The following is a 27,219-nucleotide window of genomic DNA, read 5'->3' as shown; positions in this document are numbered from 1 at the left end:
TGGCTCTATATTAGTTTCAAGACCATGGAGCACACTGGCTATCCTGGCTGGGCTATCTGATCACACCCACCAGATAGTCTGGATTTGGCACCTTCTGACTTATGTCTATTCAGACTAATGAAAGATGGACTGAATAGACAACACTTCCTTAGCAGCGATGCTGGTGCAGGTTTTTTGCATTGCTCAGCATGCAGGCTCTTGTTCACTACTGGCAAAAATGCATAGCTAATCATGTTGACTGTGTTGAAAAATAGTGTTTTGTAGCTGAGAATTTGCTCTGTCTCTGAAAATAGTAATATTGTCTTCTTTCTATCTGTTGTAGTTTCCAAGAAAATAAATAGAGGGCATTACTTCCGGAGTGACCTACATAGATATTTAGAATAAAATAATGATGTCTTTGCTTTGCAAAAGTATACAGAATACTGCTGAAAGTAGTGAAACTATGTAACAAGGCAAGAACTGTATTGAAGTAAGCACATATTTTGTTATTACAAGTAGATGGAAGGAGATAGTAAGAGTTGAGACAAATTCTTCTTGAATGTGTTACAAATAATGCAAAATAATGAAAAAGTAAAAATAATGTAGAGACAAACACTCAAGAAATGGCTGTGTGTTCTAATTTTAGCTGCCACTGAGTTAATTTTCTATACTGCATTTGTTACCATGTTGTGTTTTGGACTTATGAGGAAAACATTGTTGGTAACACACTGATGTTTTAGTTGCTGCTGAGCAGGTGCTGCACAGAGCTAAGGATATTTCAGCCAGTGCAGGGTTGGAGGTAAACAGAGAGCTGGGAGGGGACAGAACAATGCCTGATCCAAACTGGACAAAAGGATATTTCATATCATATCATGTGGTGTGCTGAAACTGGGGGTGTTGGCTGGGACCACTACTGCTGCATGGGACTGTCTGGGCATCAGTTGCTGTGTGATGAGCAATTGTGTTGTGCAGCACTTAATTTCTGTGTTGTTTTATCATTGTTGTTATTTTCCCTTCCTTTTATGTCCGATGTCTTTATCTTAGCCTATGAGTTTTACTTGTTTCCCAGTTCTCTCTGTCGTCCCTTTGAGGGGAATGATTGAATATCAGTGTGGTACTGAGCTGCCTGCAGCTCATTACACCATATCATCTTGGTTGCTTTTGTCACTGGAGAGAAACACTGAGAGCTGTAGTTTTATTTTAGGATGCTTCCACAGGAAAAAGGAATTTTGAAGGAAATTCATTCAAGTCTAACAAAAACAAATAGGATTTGGCAACGCAAGTGCTTTTTCTAATTATGTTAATGTGACACAGCCTGATTGTGTCTCTCGAAGGCCGCTGCAAAACGTAATCAGTCTCTAAATCAGAGTAATTCTAAGAATATCTAAGAAATTCAACTATAGCTGTCAGAGGAAAATTGCAAGAGTTCCTTGAAACATGAATTCTTTACTAACCCGAATTTGTTTCTATCAGTTTGCATTTGAAGACCTGTATCTGAGGATTCTCAAATCTAGCTTTTAGCTATTACGTTCATTCAAGTGAATTGGACAGTAATGCATTTTATATGTCATTAAAAAAAAAGTCATGTTATGAAAGAGTTAGTAGCGTGCAGCAAAATATTCAGTGTTATTTTTAGCCTTCTTGAATTATTTGGAGGCGTGATCAGTGTATAAACGGAAAGGTAAGTTTATGTATGCAAACAGGTACATAGGCTTCAGTAATTGAGCAGATTGCCTAATTATGTTTCCAGACATGCAGTTGCATATGCAGTCTAAAAGCATATGTGCAATTTGGTTTATGCAAGTTAATGTAATCAGAAGTGTTGTTGGCGAACTAAAACCCATAGATTGAATATAATCACTAGGTGTCAGCAGTATCAGAGGGGGCAGAGCTTCTGTATTTAGTACTTCATTGCTAGAGAGATCCCCAAGTGGTTTTTCAGGAAATCAAGAAGTACAAAATCTGTGAGTGGAAGAGATTGTCTTGTATATGGCTTCTTATTTTTATTGTGGCAACCAACTAACAGGGGCAAGTAGTTTTTTAGTGAGTGCAGTGGAATCACAAAATTAAATGGCAGAATTTTAGTAACTTCAAGTTGTGATGATCTGGATGTCCTTGCTTATCAAATCGAAAAAAAAAACCAACAAAAAACAACAACAAATACAAGGAAGAAAAAAGAGTTTTTTCTTACAGTGACATAACTGATTTGTCTACTGATCATTTTCCTCTAACATATTAAAGTATAAAAATATATTGTTTTAAATGCATAGTTGTAACTGGAATTATTTATGTTGTCTTTAAGCTGTTTTCCTGTATCCTTTTATCACGTTCATACAACAGTGCTTTATAAATCAAGATGATGTTTATCATTATAATCATTTCTTAATTATTTGCATGTAGGCAATTTGTATGTATGGTCATTGCCTAGGTGGGGGAAAAAAAGCCCACATAAAAAAAAACCAACAACCCATGAAAGCACTAATGAATAGTCAAGGGAAACAAACTTGATAGAATTACATAAGGGAGAAATGAAATGTTAGGATATGTAAGTTTAAGTCAGTACTGATAGATTTTATGAAGTGTTTTGAACACCGTACCTGCTATTCAAAGTGTTTTGCACTGACTTTCTTATTTCCTTGCCAGGTTATCGACTGATGGTCCGATAGCTGAGCAGCTATAGTACAGAACCTTTTTTCTTACTAAGGCTTCTGAACATATGTCTGTCTAGAGCATTTGCATGACTCAGAATCTCCAGACTAACATGATTTATAGTTTATTTATCTTGAAATCATTTATCTAGAGTTTGGAAAACACAGATGCTTCTGTTTTATAGGGAAGTTATACTAGTTACGTGGAAGCTAAGATCTTGAGAGTGATTTGCGGAAGGTCTCAGGAGAGCTGTGTGTAGAAGAGGAAACTTAACTTTTCAGCCTTGAGTGAATGGCCTGGGGCAGCTCGCATTTAAAATCTTATGTCTGAGGTGATCTTTCTGGCTATGTTCTTCTCACCACTCTGCTTGTCTTCACAGACCTGTGATTTGTTTTCTCTGCTTGTTCCAGTGTCCAGCACTGTTGTGATCCTTTCTGAGACATCAAACTCTTTTCTTCCTTTAGATGATTTTACTCATCCCTTTTCCTCAGTTGGAAGTGCCTTTCTCCCACTCTATTGCCATCTTTATTTGTTCTGTAAATTCCACTGAGGTTATTGATATGATTGTGAGGACAGATAAGCTAAAAATCTGTCATCTGTACTGGTCTTGAGAAACCATGTAGAACAGCAGCCTCTGTGTAGCTCAGAAGTCCTCTTTCCAATTGCTGGTTCTTACTTACATCAAAATTCTTTCTGTTGATGTGTGGAGTTTTTGCGATTGATTTATGCAGTGTTTTACAGTTACCTTGGCTCAGATGAACAGAAATTACAATGGGTTGATAGCTGGGAATCCCTAACCCTGTCAGTTATCTCAGGCTTCTGAGACGATTGTGGAAATTTGTAACTTACAGAAGAAACAAGCAGTAAGAGGAAGATGCAGCCATCTCATTAGGCTGGAAAAAGTCAAGTGAGAGGGAGCCCCAGTAATAAGATTATTGCCACACATTATATATAACCAAAAGTGCTGTTCACCTGTACCTTTCTTTAATTGAAATGAAATGGTGTGTGTTTAGCCTTCAAACAAAGCAATCCAGCAGAAAGTATTGTTAGTTATTATGAATTAGCAATGTCTTTGAGTTCTTTCCTTTTCTCGTACTTCCCATACAGATTTTTACCACTCATTATGCTACATGTAATTGAATCGGCTCAGAATATAGTCACTACAAAATCCGAATGTAAACATGTATATGTAAATCACCTGATCTTTTTCTTCTTAAAGACTGTGTTTGCAGACATAATTAAGGATAGCGTAAAGACATCAGTGCAACCAACAAATGGCATTTTGTTTTTGATCATTACCAGTTTACCATCAAGCTATTTGCTTACGTTTACTCTGCGCATCATAGAAACAAAGGACAAGTTGGTTTTTTTTTTTTCTCATTCCGTTTCATTTTATTACTCTTGACAAGTTCTTCTCCGGAGGTGGTTCATGACTAATTAGCAGAACAGTTGCTGATGATCTGTAGGTGAACTGAACTGAAAGAGTTCTGCTCCATTAAAGATTTGATTTGAATTTTTTTAGTGTGAACACTTAACTGCTTTGTTGTATCCTGGTAAGTTATTGCTGAGTCCTAAGCATGATCATTTTTAGATTTTTGACGAAGATTCCAAGCAGGAAACAGAATGAAAATAATTATTGTTCTGTTTTCTTATTTATATGGAAGCCATTAGTGTATAAGGCGTATTGTAGGTCAGTATGTGAATTAGGCAGCTCTCATAAAACAAGTGTTTCAGAACAGAGTGGTTGGTATATGCTTTCACAGGTGCAAAAAGCATACAGAAACATAGTGAAATAACTGTTAATTTAGAGCAACCAGAAGAAAACATTTTTCTTAGAGAGTAGCTGTATGATAGGAGCTACTGAAGGCTGGGAGAGTGTTTTGATGAAGTGTCAAAACTTAGTTCGTATTTCAGTCTTTAAACTGGCCAATATAGCTTTTTGTCTGTGTTAAAATCTGGTTTTGTATGTTTGCATATGGTTGGATGCATGCATGCAAGCACGTATATACAAACACGTGCAGTTCAAATCTGTGTTCCAGCAAGCTGCCTCTATTTAACTTTGAACTCTACCTTCGATGGTGGAATCTGAATTTTGAGAAATGCCATCTGTGAAAGACAGTTGTCAAAGTAAGCTAAACAGTACTCTGAAGGACCACTTGCTTCTATTGAATTTCTTGTAGTAACATGTAATCGTATGTAAATGCTAACTCTTTAAACTCTAGATAAAATAATAGCTCTCTTCATACTATTCAATAAGAAAAAAATGAGCAAATACAAGTCAAGCATCATCTTTATTATCTTTTTTTACCAAGATGTCTTAGAAATTACATGCAGGTACCAAGTATAGCTACAGTGAATATGGTATGATAGCAAAAAAGCATGTAGCGAAGACTAAAGACTGCCAGCACTTTACTTAATGGCTGAAATAATGTGTGGCTTATTGTTTATGAAGGCTCGTTAAAATACCCTGCTTATGTTCTATTTCTACTACTGCTTATCAGAATTACATACTTTTTGTTTACTTACAGTATGAAAGAGGCTGGTTTAGGCCATAAACAGTGGAGGGGTGGTCCCATTTCATCAAACTGCAAGCAGTGTCCAGTAGTTTATACCAATCCTGTTTGTGGATCAGATGGTCACACATATTCTTCTCAGGTAAGAATTAAATACAGAACTGAATTATACTTTCAATGTTCACTTCAATTCCAGCTCTTGGAATGTAAAATACTGTATAGTAAAACAAATCTACGTTTATTTGTTTTAAATATATTCCTCACTTCCTTCAGCAACACTAGCACATCTTAAGACAAAAAGTCAAAATGGTGGCAAATCCCAAGCAGCACAGAACAGCAGTGCCCAAGGAAGCACAGTGCAGCAGTGCTCTGCAGCGTAGCAAAGCTCCACTGAAATGTATTTGCTACAGACACCAAGGCATGGTTTTTGAAGAGGAAGAAAAGTCTTGTGTGTCCTCAGTCTGTGGTCAGGTAAACCTCATAAATCAGATATTCCTGTTGGCCACTGACAGGATGCTTCCTATTTCAAGCCTAAAGGCATAGATGTACAATATACAGAGGAAAAAAAGTAGTAATTTAAGTAATTGTTGTCTGTCGTCGCTTCTTTCATCAGCACTTTGCCGATTTTAAGAGTTTTCTGTCATACTATCTGGAGACAGAATAATAATTCAAAAACGTTGTGGTCAGTCTAACTTGTTTTTTGTAGAGAAAAGATTTTGGTCACACTGAAGCTCCAAAAGCCATGAGCCTGCTTTTGTACAGTGCTCAGCTCAAAACTTGCAGATGTCACTAGGAAATTGGGAGACTTCGTTTTGAAGTCTGGAAACAAATGGATTGTTTTAGCATCTTCCTTACAACTTTCAGTAGAAGAAAGAAAAAATCAGGGTATAACTAATATTTTCTCCACCTTGACAGTTCTTGTGCTTTTATCTTGAACCTCATATTTTTGTTTAACAACAACAGCGCTTAAAGAACAGTGTACGTGAATCTTAATTTTAACTGAAAACTCTCTAAAAATTAAGCTAAATACTCTCTATACCAGGTACCTGAAGCCCACTGAATATTGGACACCTTCTCTGGCTTAGCAGACATTCTGTCTTTTCAGAATCAATACGAGTTAGAGGTTTAATTTAAGTATTTGAAAATGGTCTTGTTTTAATTCACAGTGATTTCCTGTGTTCTGTCAAGAGCTTAAAATGTGCTTGCGTCTTGTAACTAGACATCAGATTATATTTTTACTGTTTCTTTTGCTGAATCATGTCATGATTCATGATCATGTCATTACATGAAGTACCAAGTCTAACCTTTACATAGCTATCAAAAAAAAAGGCAGTCCCTGTGATTTTGTAGTTTAAGTACACAGGATTAGTAATTTGGGATAATTAATATTGAAACGTAAGTGTTCTTTTTTTTAAGTGTTAAGTCAAGTCAACTTTATCTATCACAATTTCTCCCTACAGTCTTCACAACATAACGCAAGCATCACAAGTGTTTTTCCTGTTTATTGGGTAGTTTTGTATATTATCAATTTTATGTCTCACAGAGACCCTGGAGGAGCTGTTGCTGCCTTTGAGGAGAACACAAGGCAAGAATGAAAGCAGGCTTTAGTTATCATAATGTTGTGGGTTTCCTTGTCCTTGCCTTTGGGAGCTGGCATATTGTCTGAAGCAAGGAACAAAGCAGTTCTTTGTAACTTTTCTCTGACCACCATGCTGAGGCACAAGCAGTTGCTGATCACAGAAAGAAGTATTGTAAAGGAAGGAGTGTTTTCTCACAAATTAAGCTGAAACTGTAGAACTAATTTTAAAAATGTTAAGACCAGTCATCATAAAGTAAACACACAAAAAAAGGGGGGGGGGAGGGTAAAAAAAAAAAAAAAAAAAAAAAAAAAAGCAACCATGTGAGCATGAAAAGGCAAACCTGGATGCCCCCATTTCTTTTAATTGAAGAATGAGCTTCTCTAGCTGTATTTATTTATTGTAGAGGAGGAAGAGAAGAAGCCAGCAGTTCTGTATTTGCACAGAAATTGTCTCTGTAGCTGTGAAGCAACCTGTAGTCATTTTTAGAATCAGTCTATTGCCCGTAATAAATTATTCTGAGATGTGCAGTATCTCATATTGTTAAACCATGTGTGAACAAGCTCTGAAATGCTAGCAGAAGATCTCGAAATTAATTCATTCTTTTCAGGAAGTGTGGGAAAAACTAATCAGGAATAATTGATCCATTTAGAATCAGGTAACTTCATTAATGTTGCATTCTGAACAGTCCTGTGAGTGAAAAGTAACCTTTATGGCTTCTCTGTGTCTGGTCTGAAGGAGATACACAGAAGTCTATAAATAATGATGAGTTGCAGACATTTTTACTCAATTAATGTACTGAAGATAAGGTGAGGATGTGTTGCTTAAACAGAATGGTGAGAAAAGAATGGAATAAGTAAATGTACCCTGCTTCCCTTCCAGTGCATTGTCAGAGCTACAGTCATTCTAGTAGTACATATTATTCCATCTCTGTGCCCATTGAATGGATGTCAGACAAAGGTAACATGGCATCAGAGTGCGTTTGCAGGGCTCTTCCTTTCATATTTCACTACCTCATAATGGTAGAGCCTAAATTTACAGCAGCAGAAAGCCTGAACAAAAAAATTAAAAAGTTAATGACAGCAGCTATGCATTATTATAAAGGTTACATGGTTTTTTTCAGTGGTGTTATGTTCTGAAATCCAGGGGTGGAGTTGCATCTAAGTAGAGGTCTCTGCAAGGTTATTTCAAGGGCAGTCATTTTTAAAGTTGATGTTAATATGGATGTTTTACTCCAGGCAAAGTCTATTTTCATGGTGTCTGTCATCAAACTCCAGCAGGAGTTTATATAGTAATTTTCTTTTGCTTATAATGCATTTGTCAATGACCGTGTCAAAATGTGCAATATATTTTCTGAAAATAAGTCAGTAAATGGTAAGTCAGCCAGCAACTTGCAGTTATCTGAGTGGGACACCATGTTCATATAATCTCCCTTTTCAGGCCGAACCCATGCAAATGATTTTATAAAATTATACAACTATGGATATTTCATGAATGTTGGGTTTTTTTGCTTTGGAATGGAAAAAAACAGACTATAATGAGTAGGCATGAGTAAGGTTAACTTCTGAATTGAGCTTATCTGAGGTCAGGTAAGGTTGCTGTGTTTCACACTGATCTTTAACAGGCCGTATTAAGGCTTTCAGTGCTCTCAGACCACAGTCATTCACCGGTAGTCAATATAGAGGAAAAAGAGCGCTTAGGAAATACTAATTATTAACAGTACAGGAATGTTGAAATAAAACTTGCAGGCTAGCATGTTGAGTTATCAAAGTGAACATTAATTATTACGTGCGAAGAAATTCAGCATAAAGAGACCCGACAGTTTTCTTGCCAGGGTGGCATTAATACACAGCTTGTGGTTAATAGCTTTTAAAGAATATGTGTGTTTTAAGTTGCCTTAGTCTAGTTTTACATTCTGAGTTTCTCTATTCATGCACTGAATGAAGCTGGTGTATCTGTGGATAAGGTGATGGCTGAGATGCTTGAAGCAATTCACTAATGCTGTAGCATATTATAAGCAGGACTTTGGAAAATACCACTAGGAAAAAAAATAAAGATCACACATCAGAATAATAGGCTGAAGCTATATTTCTTAGGCTAATGGTGATTTGCACGTAGCCCCACTGTAACAAAACATATCCTTAAAAAAGATCTGTGAGCAATGATTGGAGCATTTTGAAAGGAAAATATCATGTAAGTCATTTCATTGGAATATGCTAGTTTCCCTATGATTTTATTATGGAATCATCTTGGCAGTAAGTTCTAGGTCTTCTGTCAACGACTTGCTTCAGTTGTTTTCATATTCACAATGAATTTTTTATGAAGTATTTTCTCTGCTTTATGTGAACACTTCATAATATTGATGACAATGCTGTGGGTATAAGTAGCATAAAAAAATGTTATTTCACATAAATAATGAATCCAAACTTTATTCTCAGACTAAGATAGAAAAGATACAGAAGAGCAAGCAAAAGGATACGAATCCTTAACTTGACAAAGTTGTGGATGTTTTATTCAAGTACTTCAGTCTCTCAAATTATGGTCCCTCTGTCTTTTAGAGGGGCGAAAGTGGATGAGAAACAGATGGTCTGCAAAAGAGGGAGTTTAGTACTGGTTCCTTACTTAATGCTTGTTTGTTTGTTCGTTGTTTTTCATAAGCCTGAATTCTAAGGACATCCCATTTTTTATTTCTTTTTTCAAATTGGTGCTGTTTATATTGACTTCAGCTGTGTTTAAGACTTGATCTGCGTGTCGAAGCTGTGTGTTAGATACAAGAGCTTGTTTGGAGAGAACGTAAAAGTATCAACATTTTAAATCCTTGCTTTTACTTCAATCATTACCCTGTTAGGAACGTTAAATCTATTGATTTATTTGTTAGCTTTTCCTGAGTTTTCAGGACACATGCCTGCACTACTGGCAATTCCTTTCTGCTTCAGAAAGTTATTCTAAAACCATAGGTACTCTTTGTCGATGACTTGTCTATGAATATTTTATTCAAATTACTCCCAGTTGTTATCTTATGTGATCAGAATGTTATCTTAGGAGTGATCAGATATTTTAGTGACTGATCTAATTTGTTATGGTAAATGGAAGTAATATTTACAAACCTGCGTGTTTGTCAGTTAGTGTACAGAGCTAATCTGATACACTGGTTATTTCTTATGTGCGTTGTTACTCAGCTGTAGACCTAAATGAAACACAGCCAGAATAAATAAGTTTTAAGGTTTACCTACTATGCTTAGAAACAAAATGTAATCTGAAATAAATTTCTTTATAACATACTGGTCCACAGACTTGCAGCTGGAAAGAGAGAAAAAGACAATTTCTTGAATACGATTCACTACTAGTCAGCATGATAAAAGGTATATTGTCTCATTGATGCATCAAGTAAACTTTATCTGGTTAGTCTGATTTTCTCAGAAATGCTGGAAGCTCCATGTTTATTATTTAAATGTTTAAAAAGAAAGACTAATGCTAACAAACCAGATGGAGATTGTGTGGTGTTCCAGTCTTTGTAATCAGTGCCTTTTGCCAGTAATGCTTGAAGTTTTGTTTGGAACCAGAAGTGATAGGATATGATATTTTAAAAAGTCAGTCAGAGAAGTGTTAGAAGGGTTTGCTCACTTCATTTAGTCAGTTTTTCCAAATAGGTTCGTGTACTAAAAATCCCAAATTATACATTAACTGATATCTTCTTATCAACTGCTTTCAAAATAAATAGCTGCCAAAGCTGTAAGAAATTGAGGTGACACCTTAGATGATAAGATACTTAACAGAACATTCAGTGTTCTGAAATTCTGAGTAGCTCAGTATTTCTTAGATGAGGATGACATGTTTATACTGCCAGTAATTGAATTTGGGCTCTTTTTTTCACTTCCAGGGTACTATGTTAGTTTAATATAGAACTATGTATTGCACATACATTACAGTGTACATAAACATTAATACTTCAGCTAAAAAAAAAATTCTGCTTTATGGACTGAAAAAAAGAATTTAAGCCTTGACCTATGTAATGCCTTGAAGTTATTTGTGTGTAAACTGACAAAAAGACCACTATTAAAACAAGAATAAGCAGATCAAGTGAGGATTCAATGATAGTTCAGTTTTCTGAATCTGCTATATTGCATTGGAAACGTCCTGAGCAGCTTTTAACCAGCAGCAGTTCATCATTGGAAAATAGGATTCAAAATGGTGCAGTTGGAATTACAGCTGAAATAAACAGGATAATTGTGCTCCAAGACCTAATTGGAAGAGAATCTATACATCTTACAGAAATATATGAATAGAGGCTGAATGTAGGAACTGCCCTTGGTGTTGTTACGCTGGTGTGGTATGTGATGGTGTGGAGCAGATAACAGTTTGGAAAGCAGACCAGTGGAAGGATGGATCTGGAGCATGAAGGTACAGTAAATAGTGCTTATATGGCCATTTGAAACATTCATGCACCTGAAAAAGGAGTGGAGATGGCAGTGGTGAATTGTGTCAGTTAAAAGAAGGGAATGGAAAGAGCGGGTTGTCTCCAATTTACCAAGCAACAGCTCATTAGTGGGCTTAGATTCAGTGGAGAGAAGGGTATAGAATTGTAACTGGAGAGGAGGGATTAGAGGATTTTTGTGATCTTTGGGACTGCTTTCTTTTTTTTTCTTAAGGGAAAAGATGGAGCACTTCAGGGCACTGAGGATCAAGCAAGATGGTGTCAACCTAGGGCACAAATTTTGAGCATTAATGGCAGACAATCTGTGCTAAGAATGGGATTAAAGTAAATGAGATGGAAAGTCGCAAATGACAAATCAGAAAACAATCATAGGTCTCGGCCCAGTGAAATAGTTTAGGTATTACAGCGATAATTCTTTGAAAGAAGATCTCAAACAGTGTGCCCAATGTAATAGAGGATACGTAAGTCGCTCCAGAAGGGTAGCCTCCTATTTATTTCCGTGGAAACCACAACAGATGCAAAAAGCACAATAACACCATTTGATAGAGCAACTTCTCAGCTACAAAAAGCATCTTTCAACGTAGTCAACCAACTATGCGTTTTTGCTAGTGATGAACAAGAACCTGCATGCCATGCTTGTGAATATCTGCATGGCCATCCAAAATGTGGCTTGTCTTTCACTGTTATCACTGGTGGAAATTGCCCTCTGAGATAATGCAGATGCTGCAAATATGCAATGAAATGGAAGAGATTGTATCAACAAAGACATTTATCAGTTTGCTGTGTGTTACAGAAATAAGTAGGGTTTAAAAGGTGTCGTTTTCCAAATACTATCTTGCAGACTCAGAATAGAATCATTAAAAAAAAAAACGGTCTTATAAGAGGTCTAATAAGTGTTGATTGGCTGCAATTTATTTCACTTTTCTGAGCAATCTTTAATTTTCTTAAAGATTAATTGTTTTTCCCTGTAAGAGTGGTTTTGTAGCAATGTGTGAGTAGCAGGTCCAAAAGAAGTTATGCTAACTTAGTTGTATTGATTTTTCTCTGACAATTATCACAACAGGAAGCATTCGAAAAGCTGCAGAACTGACAAGTGAAAATGACTGGAGAAAGTGGAATTATTCAAATTAAAATTTACTAGGACTTCTAATTAAATTTAGTAATCAAACAGAACAAAGTGTTCAGCTTCTATCAGAAGTAATTATACACACTCTTCATGTAGGTCATTCTAACACTTAGCAAGAAACTGAAATAACTATGTGTAAAGCACTAACATCAGACAGCGTAAGTAAAATTTAGACCAGCAGTGCTGTCAACTAGTCGTGCTGTGTCAGAGAAAAGACTTAGTCCTGCCAAGTTAGTGCATCTCAGTGAAGTACAGTATCAGCAATAGCCTACTTTCAAGGATCACTGTTTTTGTATTTGTAATTTTGGAAAGCACGCCATGAAATACTGCAGACATGAACCTACGTTTCTGTTCCCTTGTTTGTTGTTCTACATTAATCTTGATCCAAGGGAGACCAAGTATTTCTTAATAAACAAATGCACTCTTGGGTGAAATCCCAAGTAAATCAGAAGGAAAATATGCAAGTAAAATTTTAAAAAAATCAAAGAACGGATTTGAACACCACGTGAAACTGAGAAATGGGGATCTGAAGAATGTGACTGAACATCAGTAGAGTATCCTCTGTATCAAAGGAGAGAATGGAAAATTCATAGATCACCATGGACTCATTGGGAGAGTGTGTTGGCTTAGAAAGACTTGCTGCTCTGTCTCTTCATTTGGATCATGACTTCAGGCTTTGTGTCCTAGTTTTAATTAGTGTATTTGATGAGGTTAGAACATGGAAAATGTTCCATATTTTATAAATGAAGTACTGACAGCAAGAAATAGAAAGATTTAAGTACAGTTTTGTGTGGCTGTATGCAAGAAATATCTCCTTCAGTTCAAATGCAGATGCATGTCATCTAGAGCAAAACTGCTGTGTTCTGGACAACCAACTGCCACCTATACAACAAGGCTGTTTCTTCCTGGACTGGATGAAAAATAGTAATGAACCGTTATGGAATTTTATGAATGAATCTCCTTTAATGAAAGCATTTGCAGCCTAATATTTCAGGCCGAAATAAGTAGTATGAATTTTAGCATACATTCTTAGGTGGTCAAAATGTAGAGAATGGAGATTTGAGGTGGTAATATGACAAAAAGAAATCTGAGAATATCTAATTGAAAGCTATGATTGAAAGGGGATGATACTATAATGCACAGGATTTTGTCAGAATATAAGTACACAGGTTTTTTTCTGTTGACCCAGTATAGTTTAAATGTCTTAGACTTGGGCAGTATAGCCTAACATGGACTAACCAAGTCTGTACATGTTAATTTAATTATATTTCCTATAATTGAAGTCTAATGAGCATACTCTTCAGATGATATTTTAGCTCACATATAATTTTATAAATATTTCAACTTAGATATAATTAGATAAATTCAACTTGTTTAATTAGTAATGTAATCAGCCAGTATAGTAGGAAATATATGATATTAAAAATGAAGTGATTATGCATGCTAATGAACTATGAGCAGATTTTTTAAAATAAAAAGCAAAATCCATGCTTTCTCTGTATTCTTACTTAGTTATTGCTTTTACTCAGAAATCTGCACATCACCTGAGGATTGCTGAAGGTCTTTCTTGGTAGGTTTTAAACCCAAATTTTCATTTGTTTCTACGATGATTTGGGAGAATTAACTTGCGCTTTTATCTTTCCTTTGAATATTCATTTTCATTTGAAGTGGGAACTTGTAAATGTAAGGTTAGCTTTGTCAAAGCATTATTTTATTTTTTCAGTCTCTCCAGAGATTTTTTCCAAGTCACAAAACTATGAATGCCAGAAAGAAGGTAGACCAAGAGTCTTCTGTACCTGTTGAGTGAGTTGAGTGAGATTCCATGGATCTGTAGCTTGTGTCTGTTAGAAATTATGGCGAATTTTCAAAAATGGAGCTCGTTAGATGTTGGAATTCGAACAGATAACATGGACGAAAGCAATTGAGATTAGAGATTAAAGTAAATAATAATTAGAAATAATTCAGAAAGTGAAATTTCTAATCTCAAGCGTGTTTACAGTAGGCTGTTAGTCTGTTTTTAAGCTCTCAGAGATTATAATCGAGATTAAGCCAAGAACAGAAGAAAAAAATATAGGTGGGAGTAATATAGATCTGATTTTGCCCCTTTTGTTAAAAATAAATAAAAACAAAACCACTACTCTAAGTATGTTCTAATACAGATTTGAAGAATCTTGTCTTTTGCAGAATTTGTCCTCAAGGGGAATATTGAAATGCTAACGTGAAAATTAGGTAATATATTGTTTTAGACTGAAAATGATTGTAATGAATCGTGTGATTCTGATTCTGGGAATTATAATAAAACCTGTAAGTATATTTACTGGAAATAGCATGTTTTAAATTGGGATATCATGTGGTTTTGCTGTTTAGCATTAAGCAAACTTTACAAACTTTATGTTCTTTTTTCAAAACGTAAACCGATTGCAAAACATGTAAAACAAGGTGGTGAGGTATGTATAGGGACAGCTCCGAAAGTAATGCCTCCTATTTTATTAAGTTGGCCCACAAGACGAGAGGCAGATGTTGGTGGTATGGCAGTAAAGGCAAAACCTTCCCAACAACATCCCATTACATTTTGCTGCTATGTGACAGATGGCAGCAGAGGGGCAGTCTGCCAAAATGACGTCTGGCATGGAACTGTGCATAAAGCAAAGGTGTGTCATTTAAATAGCAAATTGATGCGTAGAAGGATTTTCAAATGCTCCTGAGCAGCATATGCCTCAGAAGCATCTATGAAAGCAAAGGCAGGTAGGTATCTAATTTTAAATAATCACAGTAGGCATCTGTCTGCTTCTTCCTGTGAATTAATATTTTTAAGGAGTCCAAAAAAGGATTAAGTGGTTAGTTGGCTTAATTTTACGCTTTTGTTTTTACACTGTTGCACTGTATAGTGCTGTAGAAAACAGGCAAATGCTATAGAAGAGTAAAGAATGAAAACTAGATACTGATTTTAATTTTGTTATCTGAATGGCTTTTTTGTTGTTCATAGCTTCAGAAGCAGTGCATCAACAGTTCTTTCAAACACAGAAGATTTCCTCTGCTCAGGGTCTTGGTTCAACAAATATCCATCCTTTGGTTCTCTGGTGAAAACGCTAGTTGCGTAGTTTCATAATTGGTGCTTCTCCTGTTAGTTTCATTTAAGCAGTAATTTATTGGCTGGAGAAGTTTTTTTTTACCCAAACTCCTATTACTTGGGTAAGTAACACACATAATTAACATCTTGTTTTAGAAAGATCAGTTGCTGGCAAAACAGTTTGAAAGCATTTGTACATCTGTATGTGACACTTCACAAATAAGTTTACAGGTTAGTTTCTAGTTTCTTGAATTACTTGAAAATGTTGTATCTTAGCATTATGCGTAGCTGATTGTTTTTAGTTTGAAACTCTGTTGCAATTACTTATGTCTTCTCAGCTGCTCTTCCTAAGGAATTACAGATTTGCATAATAACAATTTCCACATTGGGCCTACCATTATAATATCAAAAGTCTGGACATGTTTTTACTTACATTCTCAGGTAACCCTAATGTGTGATAACACAGTAGAAAGAAGCGATATCGGCAGTATTGCTTTGTATCTGCCACTTGAGTACTGAATTTCTTTACCCCTCTTCCAGATTTCATATCAAGTAACACTTCATGTTGAACTGCATCTGGAACATTACCAGACTAATATGCGCTTTTTTATCCCTCTCACCCCATTTGAGATAGCAGTGACAAATCCAGTTACAGTACATTGTAGTTTCTTACCTATTTTACTTCAGGACATTGAAATCTGAGGCCATAATTCCACAATAGAGATTTGCACAAAATGCAATAAAAGCAAAATTTTGAGAAAGTGTAGTCTTCTTGAAATTGAGATAGAATCGGAAAATAGGACTCTGGGGGTGAAAAAATTGCACAAAATGAATTGAAATCATCAGTACTGCTTAGTGGTGTGGAGTAATTATCTGCTCAACTGACAGAGACATCATGTTCTAAAAATGGAGAGAAAACAGATCTCTGAAGGTGGAGTAATGTGGAGTTCTGTGGGAGAGATTTCTATTAGTACGAGACATAATTATGCTGGAAGAAATATTTAACGTTTCGTTCTTGAGTAGCCTTCTTTGTTGTATTCCAGAAGAGATCTTTTCTCAGAGATCCTGTTGACTGCATCATACTAAAATCTCCTTCCTATCACCCATTCATGTTCATCTAGAAAATATGGAAAGAAGAACTGTAAGCTTTTACTGTAGGAATGTGTAGATATTCTAAATTCACTCCTTTAAGCCACTCTATTTGTCTGTACTGTAACGGATACGTTTCTCTGCTTGACCCATGGATGTTCAGTTGATGGGTGTTGAGTGCTGCGGTCTACAGCTTGTAGACTACAGTATTAAGGTTCTGGAATTCTCCAGTCCCTATTGATAACCGTAGTTTCCCCTTATTCTCTCCTGTTGTGCTCTAAAAATCTTGGTTAGAGCTGAGGGAGAATGAGAGTGTGGAAAAGTTGGAGTCAGAAGTAGGGCCTCTTAAGTTCTCTCAGTGGCTGGTGTCAGAGCAATAATCCCTGACCGTAATTGGTAGTAATAACAAAAAAAATCTGTCAACTGTTTTTTCCCTCTGTGAGTGTATGTACTCAGGTATTTCTAGCATATGAACTACCTAGTATCATATGAGTTGGAATTTAATTATTCATCAGTGTATTTTTTTCTTAGATTGCACAACCTGTTTAATTTTACACGTACAGAAGAGTCGTGGACTTCTAAAGAGCTCTTATTATTCATATAAGGTACAATTACAAGTGACAGCTATCTTTCAAAGATGAAACATTTTTTACAATTGTGTGAGTTAGAGGCTGTCAAAAAGGTAATTTACTAAGTGCTTGGCATTTAATGGAAGAGTATTGTAAAAAGCCTCTTTTTAAGTTATGTATGCCTCATTGCATCAAAAAAGACTTTATATCTTATTCTACACTGCAAATTTATGTTTGTATTCTAGAGAAGGGTGTGTTGACATATCTAACCTGACTTCAGGCTTTCAGTACTAAGGACTAATAGTGTTGCCATGGCTTGAAGCATGTGATGGATGCAATAAGTATAGGTGTCCGAAGTGAAAGCTCTGGCAGATGACATCAATGAGTTGGATCTTATGCTACCAGTGTGTCAGATCTGTCTCTAGTTGCCCAGTGTGTATAAGGTGAAGAAAAGGAGGAGTTGGTGGGAGTATCTGCAGACCGCTCAAGTGCATGAGTTGCTGTTCCTTGCTTTCCAGGGCAACTGTATGTATCTTTAATAATTGGCGTTAATTAGTTAGTTTAAAAGCTGATAGATATTCTTAAGTAAACAACGGTGTTGTGGAAAAATACATTATCTTGTCACTAAGGAAGTATTCTCAAAATGGATAGGATTAAATCTATGAGGAAAAAACTGCTTGATAGCAGACTGGGAAATGCCAAAGCTCATGTGCAAGCACTGCTTGTTTTTCTTCTCGGAGAGACATACAGTGCAATCTTACCTTAAGTTGTTATTGTTTCTTTTTCAAGTCTTTCCCTCACTTAAAACAAAGAGTAGGCTTGTGTCTCATTATCTAATCAGTCATTTGTTAGCTCTGCTTTGTTCAGCACAGTCTAATATCTCTTATTACATAGTAGTTGCACAGTTAAACTACATTCCTTGTAATGTATCTCTATTCTCTGTGGTTTTTGAGAGTCTGCAAATAGCAACCAACATGCACTGTCTCATCATAGTCCCTCTACGTGATATGAGTGTTGTCTTACATACAGAAGACTGTGTTACAGATAAATTAAAACCAATTATTCATAAGATTAGGCTGTGCAATTTAAGGATCATTTTCTTCACGTTTCACATCGAAAAGAATGTGTATATTCAACTATTATCTTTTCTAGTTGGATCTAAAAATATCTACTGTGTTTTCAAATCATATTTTGAGTTTCCAGAGAAGATTTTTCCATATTTTGAGTTCAGAAAAACAAAAAATACAGACTTGGTACTAAACAAATCAATTTTGCTGAATTAAATTATCGAACATCCTTGGACCAGAATAAATACTAATTTAATATAATTTAATGCAGTCTCCCTGCTTCTTCTTTCTTTGCACATCATGCAAGTATGTCTCTCGATGCTGAGAGCAAACCTATCCTATGCTTTCTCATACAGCAAGCTTTGCGTTGCCTGGTTGATCCATTTTTTTCAAAGCAAGGTAAGTTACACAGGTGTCATTCCTGACAGACTTATCTAATTGTGGTTATAAAGATTCCAATGCTTAAGATCCAATAAGCTTTTCCAACAGAATATTTTAATATCTCACTACTTTATTATCAGAAAGTCTTCCTGGTATCTAATCTAAAACTCTGCTGCATCAATTTGAGGCAATTATTTCTTGTAACATTTTTACGGTGCTACTCTTTTTGAATACCTTTCAGATACCTTTTATTTGACAGCTATTACATGGGTCCTCTTTTCTCAAGACTGAACACCTTTACTGCTGGAGCTGGTTTCCCACTTACGTTTTTTTCTAGGCCTTTGGTTATAACTATTAGTTTGTGGGGTTATTTTCTGACTTTTTCATGTGGGCTCATGACCTGTTTGAAATCTTGTCATAAAGCTGCAATAAGGTGCATTCTTTCAATCTTTACCAAAGCTGTACAGAATTGTTTCACATTTTGTAGGCTACAGTCTTGTTTATACATTATAGTATGACATTTTTCTTAAAGACTGTGCAATTGTTGACAGTGATCACTTTTGTTTTCCCTTTGGAATGGAATTCTAGCCAGTTACTCTTTAGTTTGAACGTTCACGTTGATTACTATGTATGCTTGAAAGAGGAACAGCAGTTTTCTGAATTACATTGTGTTTTCAGCCTTTTTCAATATTATGAATATTTTTAATAAATTTGTGTATTCCAAAGTTATGAAAATGCATTGCATGTTTATAGGATACCTCCTAAGCCATTAAAGAAGGGACAAAATAGTTCTAGGGTTGTGATACACTCTTGTGAAAATCTGCTTCCAGTGTAGCCTTTCATGACTGCAAGTCATCGATTGCTTTATCTAAAAATCGCTTTCAACTAGTTTTGTCATCATCATTCAGCATGATTATACAAATAGTGAGTGTGCTTTCTGGTGTGGCTTACAAGGTTGCAGTGCAAGAGAGCATGACAAGCGCTGGCAAAATCAAACTACTTGAATTCTATTTTATCTTTGTTTTCTAGAAATGCTTCCATAGAATGAAGCTAGATCTACTACTGTTTGTCTGACAAAACTCTGTAGCATTGTTCATCTCCTTTCATCTTCTGAGTGCTTACAAGTTATTTGAGTATTTATTTCAGTGTATTTCCCAGAAATCGTATTGTAATTTCTGAAATAATCTTTCCTTATTTCTTTTTTTTTTCTTCATTCATTTCTGCACTGATCATGCATTTTCTACCCTTAACAGTTTCTCAGCAGCTTCAGGTTTGTTCAGTCAGTTCAAATTCTACTAAGTTTGAATGTTCTAAACTATAAAAATATCCTCAGAATATTCATTTTTTACTGTACGGAGAGTTTTTACCTGTTCGTATTTGATACTAATTGACATAATGCTCCTTTCTGTGGAGATTTACTGCAGTCTTTCAGTCAAAAAGTTTTCCCAAGTCACAGGCTTGATCACAGTCTTCCACATATGTGTGCATGCATACTGTCATTCACATTTGAAAATTACATCAGTTGGTCAGAGGAACTTGATTTGGAGGTATTTTAAGGTAATTAAGTATGTATGGAAGTCTGTGATATCTACCCGGAACTTCTCTGACATACAAATACAAGAGAAGGTGGGATTCTTCAATGAGCTCACTGTAAAAAAAAAAGTGTATTGTTCTTCTATTCATAACAATTGAATGTACACCTAAATACATGCTTTTTATTTTACTGTTTTTTAATTTCCCTGTGTATCCATGATTTTATGGTTTTGCCATGGAAAATACTTTTTTCCATCTTGAGGCAAAAGTAGTCTTTTTATACAGAGTATACAGAGGTTGGTTTGGCAGCTGTTGACAGGTAGCTCTTTGGATTGGAAGGTAGCACAGCTTAATGAAATCTATTACTGTCATTTAATCTTTCCAACTCTATGAGAGTAGTTATAACAACAGAGCTGATGTATATCAAAATGAAGTACATAGTAATTGTTCCAGGAATATAACTGTTCTCATCTTTACTGTAATAACAGTAAAGCTGCATGAGTCGCGTCTAGAGATGACATACATTCTTTGATGTTCTTCCCACGGATCTTAATTGCTTGTCTCTGGTTCACCAAACAACTACTTAAGGTAAATCTAAGAATGTTGGGTCCATTTACTACTGAGCAGGTTGTGAAACCGAATATAAGTGAACAAATTGCATCGTCAAATGGGAAACTTAAGAGTACTGAAATGAGGAACTTTTCATCCTCAAATACACTGCCATGAGACCCTGACGTGGTACTTATACTCCATCTGTTTTCAAAGCTGTATGCTGGTGCATAGTGCTTATGAGTAGGAAATAGCTAGCTATTCTTCTGTCTTGAAACAAGACATGCAAGAACTCGAACAGTTGAAACGGCCCTAAAATCAGACATACACATGAGACATACTGAAACTCCCGTGCAGAGAATCAAGATAGAAAGATAAAAAAGATAGATGTGTTACAATGTAAAATGGATTCTTTTCACGCACGTGAAGGATTGTAGTGAAAATAGCACAAATAGTCAGCTGTTCATGAAATCAAATTAAGTAATGCTATGGAAGATGAATTCCTTGAAAAATGCTCAGTGATATATTTTCCCCATATAAAAAGTCAATATTAAAGATGAATAAATTAAAATCATTTTGATTCCGTTTGTAATGTTATACTTCATGGTTATGTTCCTGTGTTTCTCTGCTGTTTCATGTATTCAGATATTTTTCCCCAAAATCTCAAAACAATTTTGTCGTGTTCCTAATATTTCCTCTGCTGGTAGTGCACATCTATTTTTCACTATGTGCTCATATTCTCTACGTCATAAATTTCTTCTTCTGTGAAGTTTTTTCAGGTGTGTTACCTGCTTTGCTGCCAGTTGATTGAGCTGAACATTGAGATATCTATCCTGCCTTTGGTTTCCTGAGCTGTCTTTGTGATATCCCAGTGCATTGTTGGTTTAGTGAGCAAAGACACGAATTTTGAGCTAGAATCATACTCCTGCAGTCATTAGCTGCTGCTGTTAAATTGTTGGAAAAGCCTGTTGATTTATTTCTGGCTTGTGCAAGCACTTTGATGTTGCCTTGTTATTGGAGATGGAGAGTGTAACTCTGCCCACCTGTCCATAGAAAGAGTTCAGTGCATGGAAATTCTGGTATAACTGTGAATGGGAATGCTGAGTTAGAACTGTTGTGTATTGACCTTACACTCGCTCAGGTATCGGTGTCCATGACAGGTGCAAGGCACTATTTTTCTTTATGTTTAAGAGGGCGATGTTATTTTCAAAATGAAATGAAGCAAGCACCTTTAAAGAAAATTAATTCAGAGGACTCAACTCATAGTTCATACCTATCATGTTGGCTGGGGTGATTTTGAAGTGTTTATTAGTTTCTTCAGCAACACTTGAGTGAAACAAAGTGCAAATACTGGAGTCTTAAACAAAGGAGCATCAAAATGTATTTCTTTGTTTTATACTCCTCATGTTTGATTGCCAGTATTTTAAATAAACAGAATTTGTATGCCTAGTTTTAAATGGTCTCATTGAATTCAGTTGCTAACGGGCTGAGTGCCTGATGCATTTTTTTTTGTAAGCATCCTGAAAGCAAAGTGTTTATAGACTTCCTAATCTACTAAGACAGGACTGTAAAATTCTCAGATCTTAAAGCAGGGAGCAGAAATATATATTGAATTCAGACTATGATCTGTTCTACTGACACTGCAGATTATTTCATGTATTAAAATATGGGTTTTACATCATGTGCTGTCTGAAAGGAGCATCGTGGTACCTTCCAGTACTTCCAGGTACACAGTAGAGTAGCCAGTTTAGTCACAGTCAGCTCCTGTAAGGAAGTACTTTCAACTGGAAGAGTTGCACATCTCAGCATCTTTTGATGCTGAGGGCAAACCTATCCTTGGTTTTCTCATACAGAGAAATCTGTATGAAAACATACAAATCTGTTTTAGTGTTTTGTTTTGTCGAATTGAAGATTATTTTAGCCATGCTGTCTTCAGGTGTGCCTTTTTTTGAGTAAAGGTAGCAAATTCAGAACTGGGCTGCGATTATGGTTTTGTGTAGGTGCACAGCATTTGAGATACTCTCAGTCTTCTAATACATCCTCTCTTGGATACTGGGAATGGTGCAAAAAGATATTTCAGCGTGGTGAAGTTCAGATGGAGAACTGCATGGCAGTGTGACAAAATTAGAAGTGCAGCAGTGTTAAAAGTTGATAAAATCACATGATGAACTGTGTTCAAGTCATTCTGTCTGCATACTAGTGGAAACCTCAGCAGACCTTTCAGCAATGTCTTATATATAGCTGCAGTGTGTGCCCCAACTCCTTCCTCATTTTTGTGCAGGAGAAACTTGGACTTGAGGATTTGCCAGAAATCCTGTTATTTGTATGATATGATTGCATTAAACTGATGTTACATACCTGAACAGAACAGGGAATATAGGTCACAAGTTCTTAAATTATTTTTTTTCTGTAATTTTGTGGTGCATAAAAAATAATTTTTTATTTTTATTTGTCACTTGAAATGTTTTTCTGACTCCTCCAATTTTTTGTTATTTGTCTTCTATCTGACTAATGAGGCATCTTCAATCCTTTGTTCAAGGATGAAGTGTTCTACATAAGCACTTTGCTCTTTTCCTTTCCTTATCTATGAGCATTTTCAAATGCTACATTTTTTTCTGTTTGTTTTCATTTTTCTTGATAGTATGCTGGTAATCTTACAGACAGATCTGTATGTCAAGAACTTGTTTTGAAATAGAAATGCAGTTTTTTTAGTAGCCTGACAAAATATTATTTTCTGTGTATGTGATCTTTACTATATTAGTTTTATTTATTTCAGACAATTCTATTTCCTGGTTAGATTTAGTTAATTTTTGCAAGGTTTATGAATCAGAACTCTAAATCCACAGATCAGAACTGTATAGGTGAATCAGTTTCTATATTAGAAAGACTGCCACTAGAAAATCAGCCACAGTTTTCTGTTTTACTTGTTATTTTTTTTTTTACCATAATAATGCCATTTTAAAAGTGCAAAATAAGTTGTAAATCCCATAATAGATCTCTCTTAGTTCCTTTCTATTGATAGTGAATGTTGATGCCTTGTTTGTTTGCTCATGTAATATAAATAAAACCAATGCAGCCTAATTCTGTTTGGTACATGTACTCAAATCAGTCTAAAACCAGTAATGCATTAGTGCCTGAATTGAGTTTGAAACTGCAGGCAGCTTAAGGAGCAAAACCTATACGTTTATCTACTCAGACTCTTTATCATATACTGCAAACATTTTTCCTTGCACTTGTGTCTACGAAAATTTAAGTACTTTACAAAAAATCACTTCAAAATATCTAAGGAGCTGTATTTTTTACTAAGTAAAAGATGTAAAAGATGCTCGTATTAATGCCAGTCGTTCTCTCCTCTTGCAGTGCAAATTAGAATATCAAGCTTGTGTCTCAGGAAAACAGATCTCAGTGAAATGTGAAGGACGTTGCCCTTGCCCTTCTGACAAATCCACAAACGCAGGCAGAAGCGATAGGAGAGGTGAGTGATGACCATTTTTAATGACTCATGTCTAGAAGGAAATCAGGTTTTGTTCATAGATGATTACAAACGTTGTGTATTTTTTAATAAAAAGTCTTATTTTATTCAAGGATTTTTTCTTTAGAAATTGTGCCGACTTCAGTGCGCCACTGTAATTTTCAAATGCGTTTATTTTAGTGAGAGTTATTGTTCTTTTGTTGCTTGTTAATATTCCTCATGATACCTGGGGCAGTACTTAAGACAAAGAAAAAATTGTTCTCTGCTCCTTAATGTTTTCAACTGAATTTGCAAGAAAATGTAGTGTGATTGGGGAGGGGGGGGGGGAAGAAACTTAAAAAGTCCTCATTAGAGCTCATGGGGAAAAGCAGTTGCACTTAAACTGTGGAACTTCTGGTAAAGACTGTCATATAAAAATGAGCTCTTTGGAAAGTGGATTGAAATGTATCAACTTTTTTGGTTCATGAGTACAGAAACGTTTGGTTGCTTTGCTCTGCTGCTGCTTAGCCACTGATGCAGCTGACAAAAAGAATTGTGGCTAACCATATTTGTATTTCAGTGACTCCCAGGTGATTTTTAAATGTTGTTAAACAAAACAAAAGTTGGTGATCCTGCAAGGAGAGCCATCGTAGCATGGTGTGTTAGGCAGCCATGGACCTGGATTTGCCAAGAAGAGCAAAACTGGAGGTTAGCACTGAACTTTGCTAGGTGTATTTATTTTTTGCTCTTTATGTTTGGTCACGCTAAATTTGTGAAGCACAAGTATTCTGTATCCTAAATGGATGAATACCAGAATTAGTGTTTGAAGATGTGTTGGGTTTTTTTTTTTCCTATGGCAGTCTTTTGAATACAAAAGAATCCAGAACTATATTTCTGACTTGTGTTAACGTTGTTGGTTTTTTTAAGTTTTTTTTATTAAGTTTGATGCAGCATTGTAAATTTATTGAGAAATTGATTGTTATCACTTCCTTTACAAGCTCTGGCTGCTGCCAAAAATAGATTATTTTTTTCTCCTAGTTTAAAATGAAAAAAAGACATTCTTTGAACAGGGAATGAAGGTGTGAGCACTGTGAACACTGGGCTGTGTGCAGTCATCAAGCCAGTCAAAAAACTGCTCTGAAACATCCCTTTAGGACACTCGTGGTGTTCTGTAATACGACTGATTATGTAATTAAATATTACATTTTGTAAATGATTTTGTAAAGCATCTATTATAAAATTTCATGTGGCAATGGTAAAAAAAAAAAAAAAAAAAAAAAAAAAAAGCACATCTGTTATTTGCTCACATTGCCAGCACAAATTAAAACCATAATGGAAGAGACAGTCATACGTGGTTAATGCCATCCCATAGAGTATAGCTTAAGTGAAGTTTGCACTAGCAGCGATTTCTGGCTTTCCAGCACAGATGTAAGGATATTAGCCTAACAGTGGGTAGGAAGTGAAATTCAGACAGTCGGTCGAGAAGCATCTCTCTGAGTAATAGGCCTGCCATTTTCTATGTTAGTTTTTGAATACATCACTGCCTCCATTAAAAAAACAGAAAAAAAAAATTAGCATTGTCTCCGCTTTAAATTGTTTCACCTGATAGTTTTTTCTTTTTAAATTTATTTTAGTCTGTGTTTTCTCAAGTGAACTATTTTTTGTACTGCTCTACGTAAACGTTGAAAGCAACCTGTTTTATTTTTAATTAGAATTGTTTGTAATTAGTACTGGTAGGAATGAACTCTTCTTGAAGATCTGTGCTGCCAAGGGAACAAGATTACTTACGCTTAGTTATGTAAAAGAGAAAGCAGAAAGAGCCTATATGAGTACAGGAATTAGCACTAATCCTGTCCTGACAGATTGTCAGGGCAAGCAAAATCAGGGCTTTTCCACATTCTTCATTTTACCAGAACATTGAAATTTGAATATAATTTCCTTACAAGGCCAAAGGCCAGGGGACGTGAGAAATACTGAAGTGAGTTGACTATCACTGCTGACATTTCAGCCACTATTATGACTTGAATACAAATTTTTTTTTAAGTGCTGAAAAAGAATCCGATATTTTCTTTAAACTGAATTCCAGTGTTAACTGCATGTGCATCTGTGAATTGCTTAGAAATTTGACAAAGCCAGACAGAGGAAGATTAGCACTCCACTTTCAGCAGTAACTTAAATGAAGACTTCCTAGAGCGTATTTCCTATCCAAAACATTTTTTCATTTATCATTTATTCCTATTCAAAGGTTCTGAATATATTTTTTTTTTCCTCTCTTTTCGTGTATCTAGAAAGCAAGTACCTGTACAAACTTACCCAGAGTATTTTCAGTATGAAATGCCATGCTCCTTTGGGAAGCAAAATGAAATCAGTATTCGGGGGAAAAAAAAAGATTTGCTTTTCAGTGTGTATGCGAATCTATTCATAAAATCACACAAAACTCTTAGTTGGAAGAAAACTCTCAAGGTTATCTAGTCTCTCTCTCTGCTCAATGTATGAGGCAAGTGAGGGTGCCCTGTTCAAGCTTTTCTGAAAGCTTGCTCAACCCAGTGATGCATTCAGCTACAGCAAACCTGCCCTGTGTGCAGGGATTGTTAGCTTGAATCCAAACACGAAATGGCAGAAGACTTGATCTTGACTTAGAAGTACAACTTGATGACAAAACAAGCAATAGAAAAGGGCAGGAAAATATCATCATGCTCATCTTTATTTTGTTGTGGTTATACTTTAGAGAAAGGAATCTGAGTATGATACAAGCTTAAAAAAAAAATAAAGACTCTTAGTCTATGGCCATAAGAGTGGGGAAAATGTGAAGTGGTGTTGGAAGGGTCACACACAGACATGTGGGTGTGAGATGTGGAATAGTGGGATGTGTTAGGGAGTCAAGAAAGAAAGGTAAACCAGAATGAAGGAGTGAAAGGATGAGGTGCCATCTCTAGTGACAGAGGTGTTAATCAAGAGTAGTGAGGAACCATTTGCAGGGCTCATTCTTTTCCCAATAGATCCATTGCCACATGTCCCACTTTCACCCTAATCCTACTGAAATATGCGCCAGGATTTGGGGCATTCAGGTCACAGTGGCTTGTGCAGATGGGCAGATAGGGATTTCACTGAGTTGGAATCTATTGGGCTTCATTTCTGCAAGCTCTTCAGAGTTTTTTCCCCAGCATTTAAACAGGACTAGAAAACAGGAATAAAGCAGACACTCTCTGCTTTTTATAATACTGAGGAGAC

At 35.8% G+C, this 27,219-nt stretch overlaps 1 protein-coding gene across 4 annotated transcripts in view; it reads left to right on the top strand.

The window, feature by feature from the left end:
- The window catches only part of SPOCK3 (SPARC (osteonectin), cwcv and kazal like domains proteoglycan 3), a gene marked incomplete at both ends in the record, with an annotated part of 157,229 nt that overhangs the window by 93,175 nt on the left and 36,835 nt on the right, over positions 1–27,219 (top strand). For 3 of the 4 annotated variants that reach the window (XM_079534487.1, XM_079534486.1, XM_079534489.1), the window contains 2 exons: positions 5,157–5,283; positions 23,898–24,012. In XM_079534487.1, the coding sequence (XP_079390613.1) occupies positions 5,157–5,283; positions 23,898–24,012 (242 nt within the window). The remainder of the gene's footprint in view (positions 1–5,156; positions 5,284–23,897; positions 24,013–27,219) is intronic. The other variant, XM_079534488.1, reaches the window with a different exon arrangement.

Source organism: Tetrao urogallus, assembly GCF_951394365.1.
Source record: "Tetrao urogallus genome assembly, chromosome: 4".
Classification (NCBI taxonomy): domain Eukaryota; kingdom Metazoa; phylum Chordata; class Aves; order Galliformes; family Phasianidae; genus Tetrao; species Tetrao urogallus.
The sequence above is the reverse complement of the archived record's forward strand: the minus strand, read 5'-3'. Positions and strand labels throughout refer to the sequence as shown.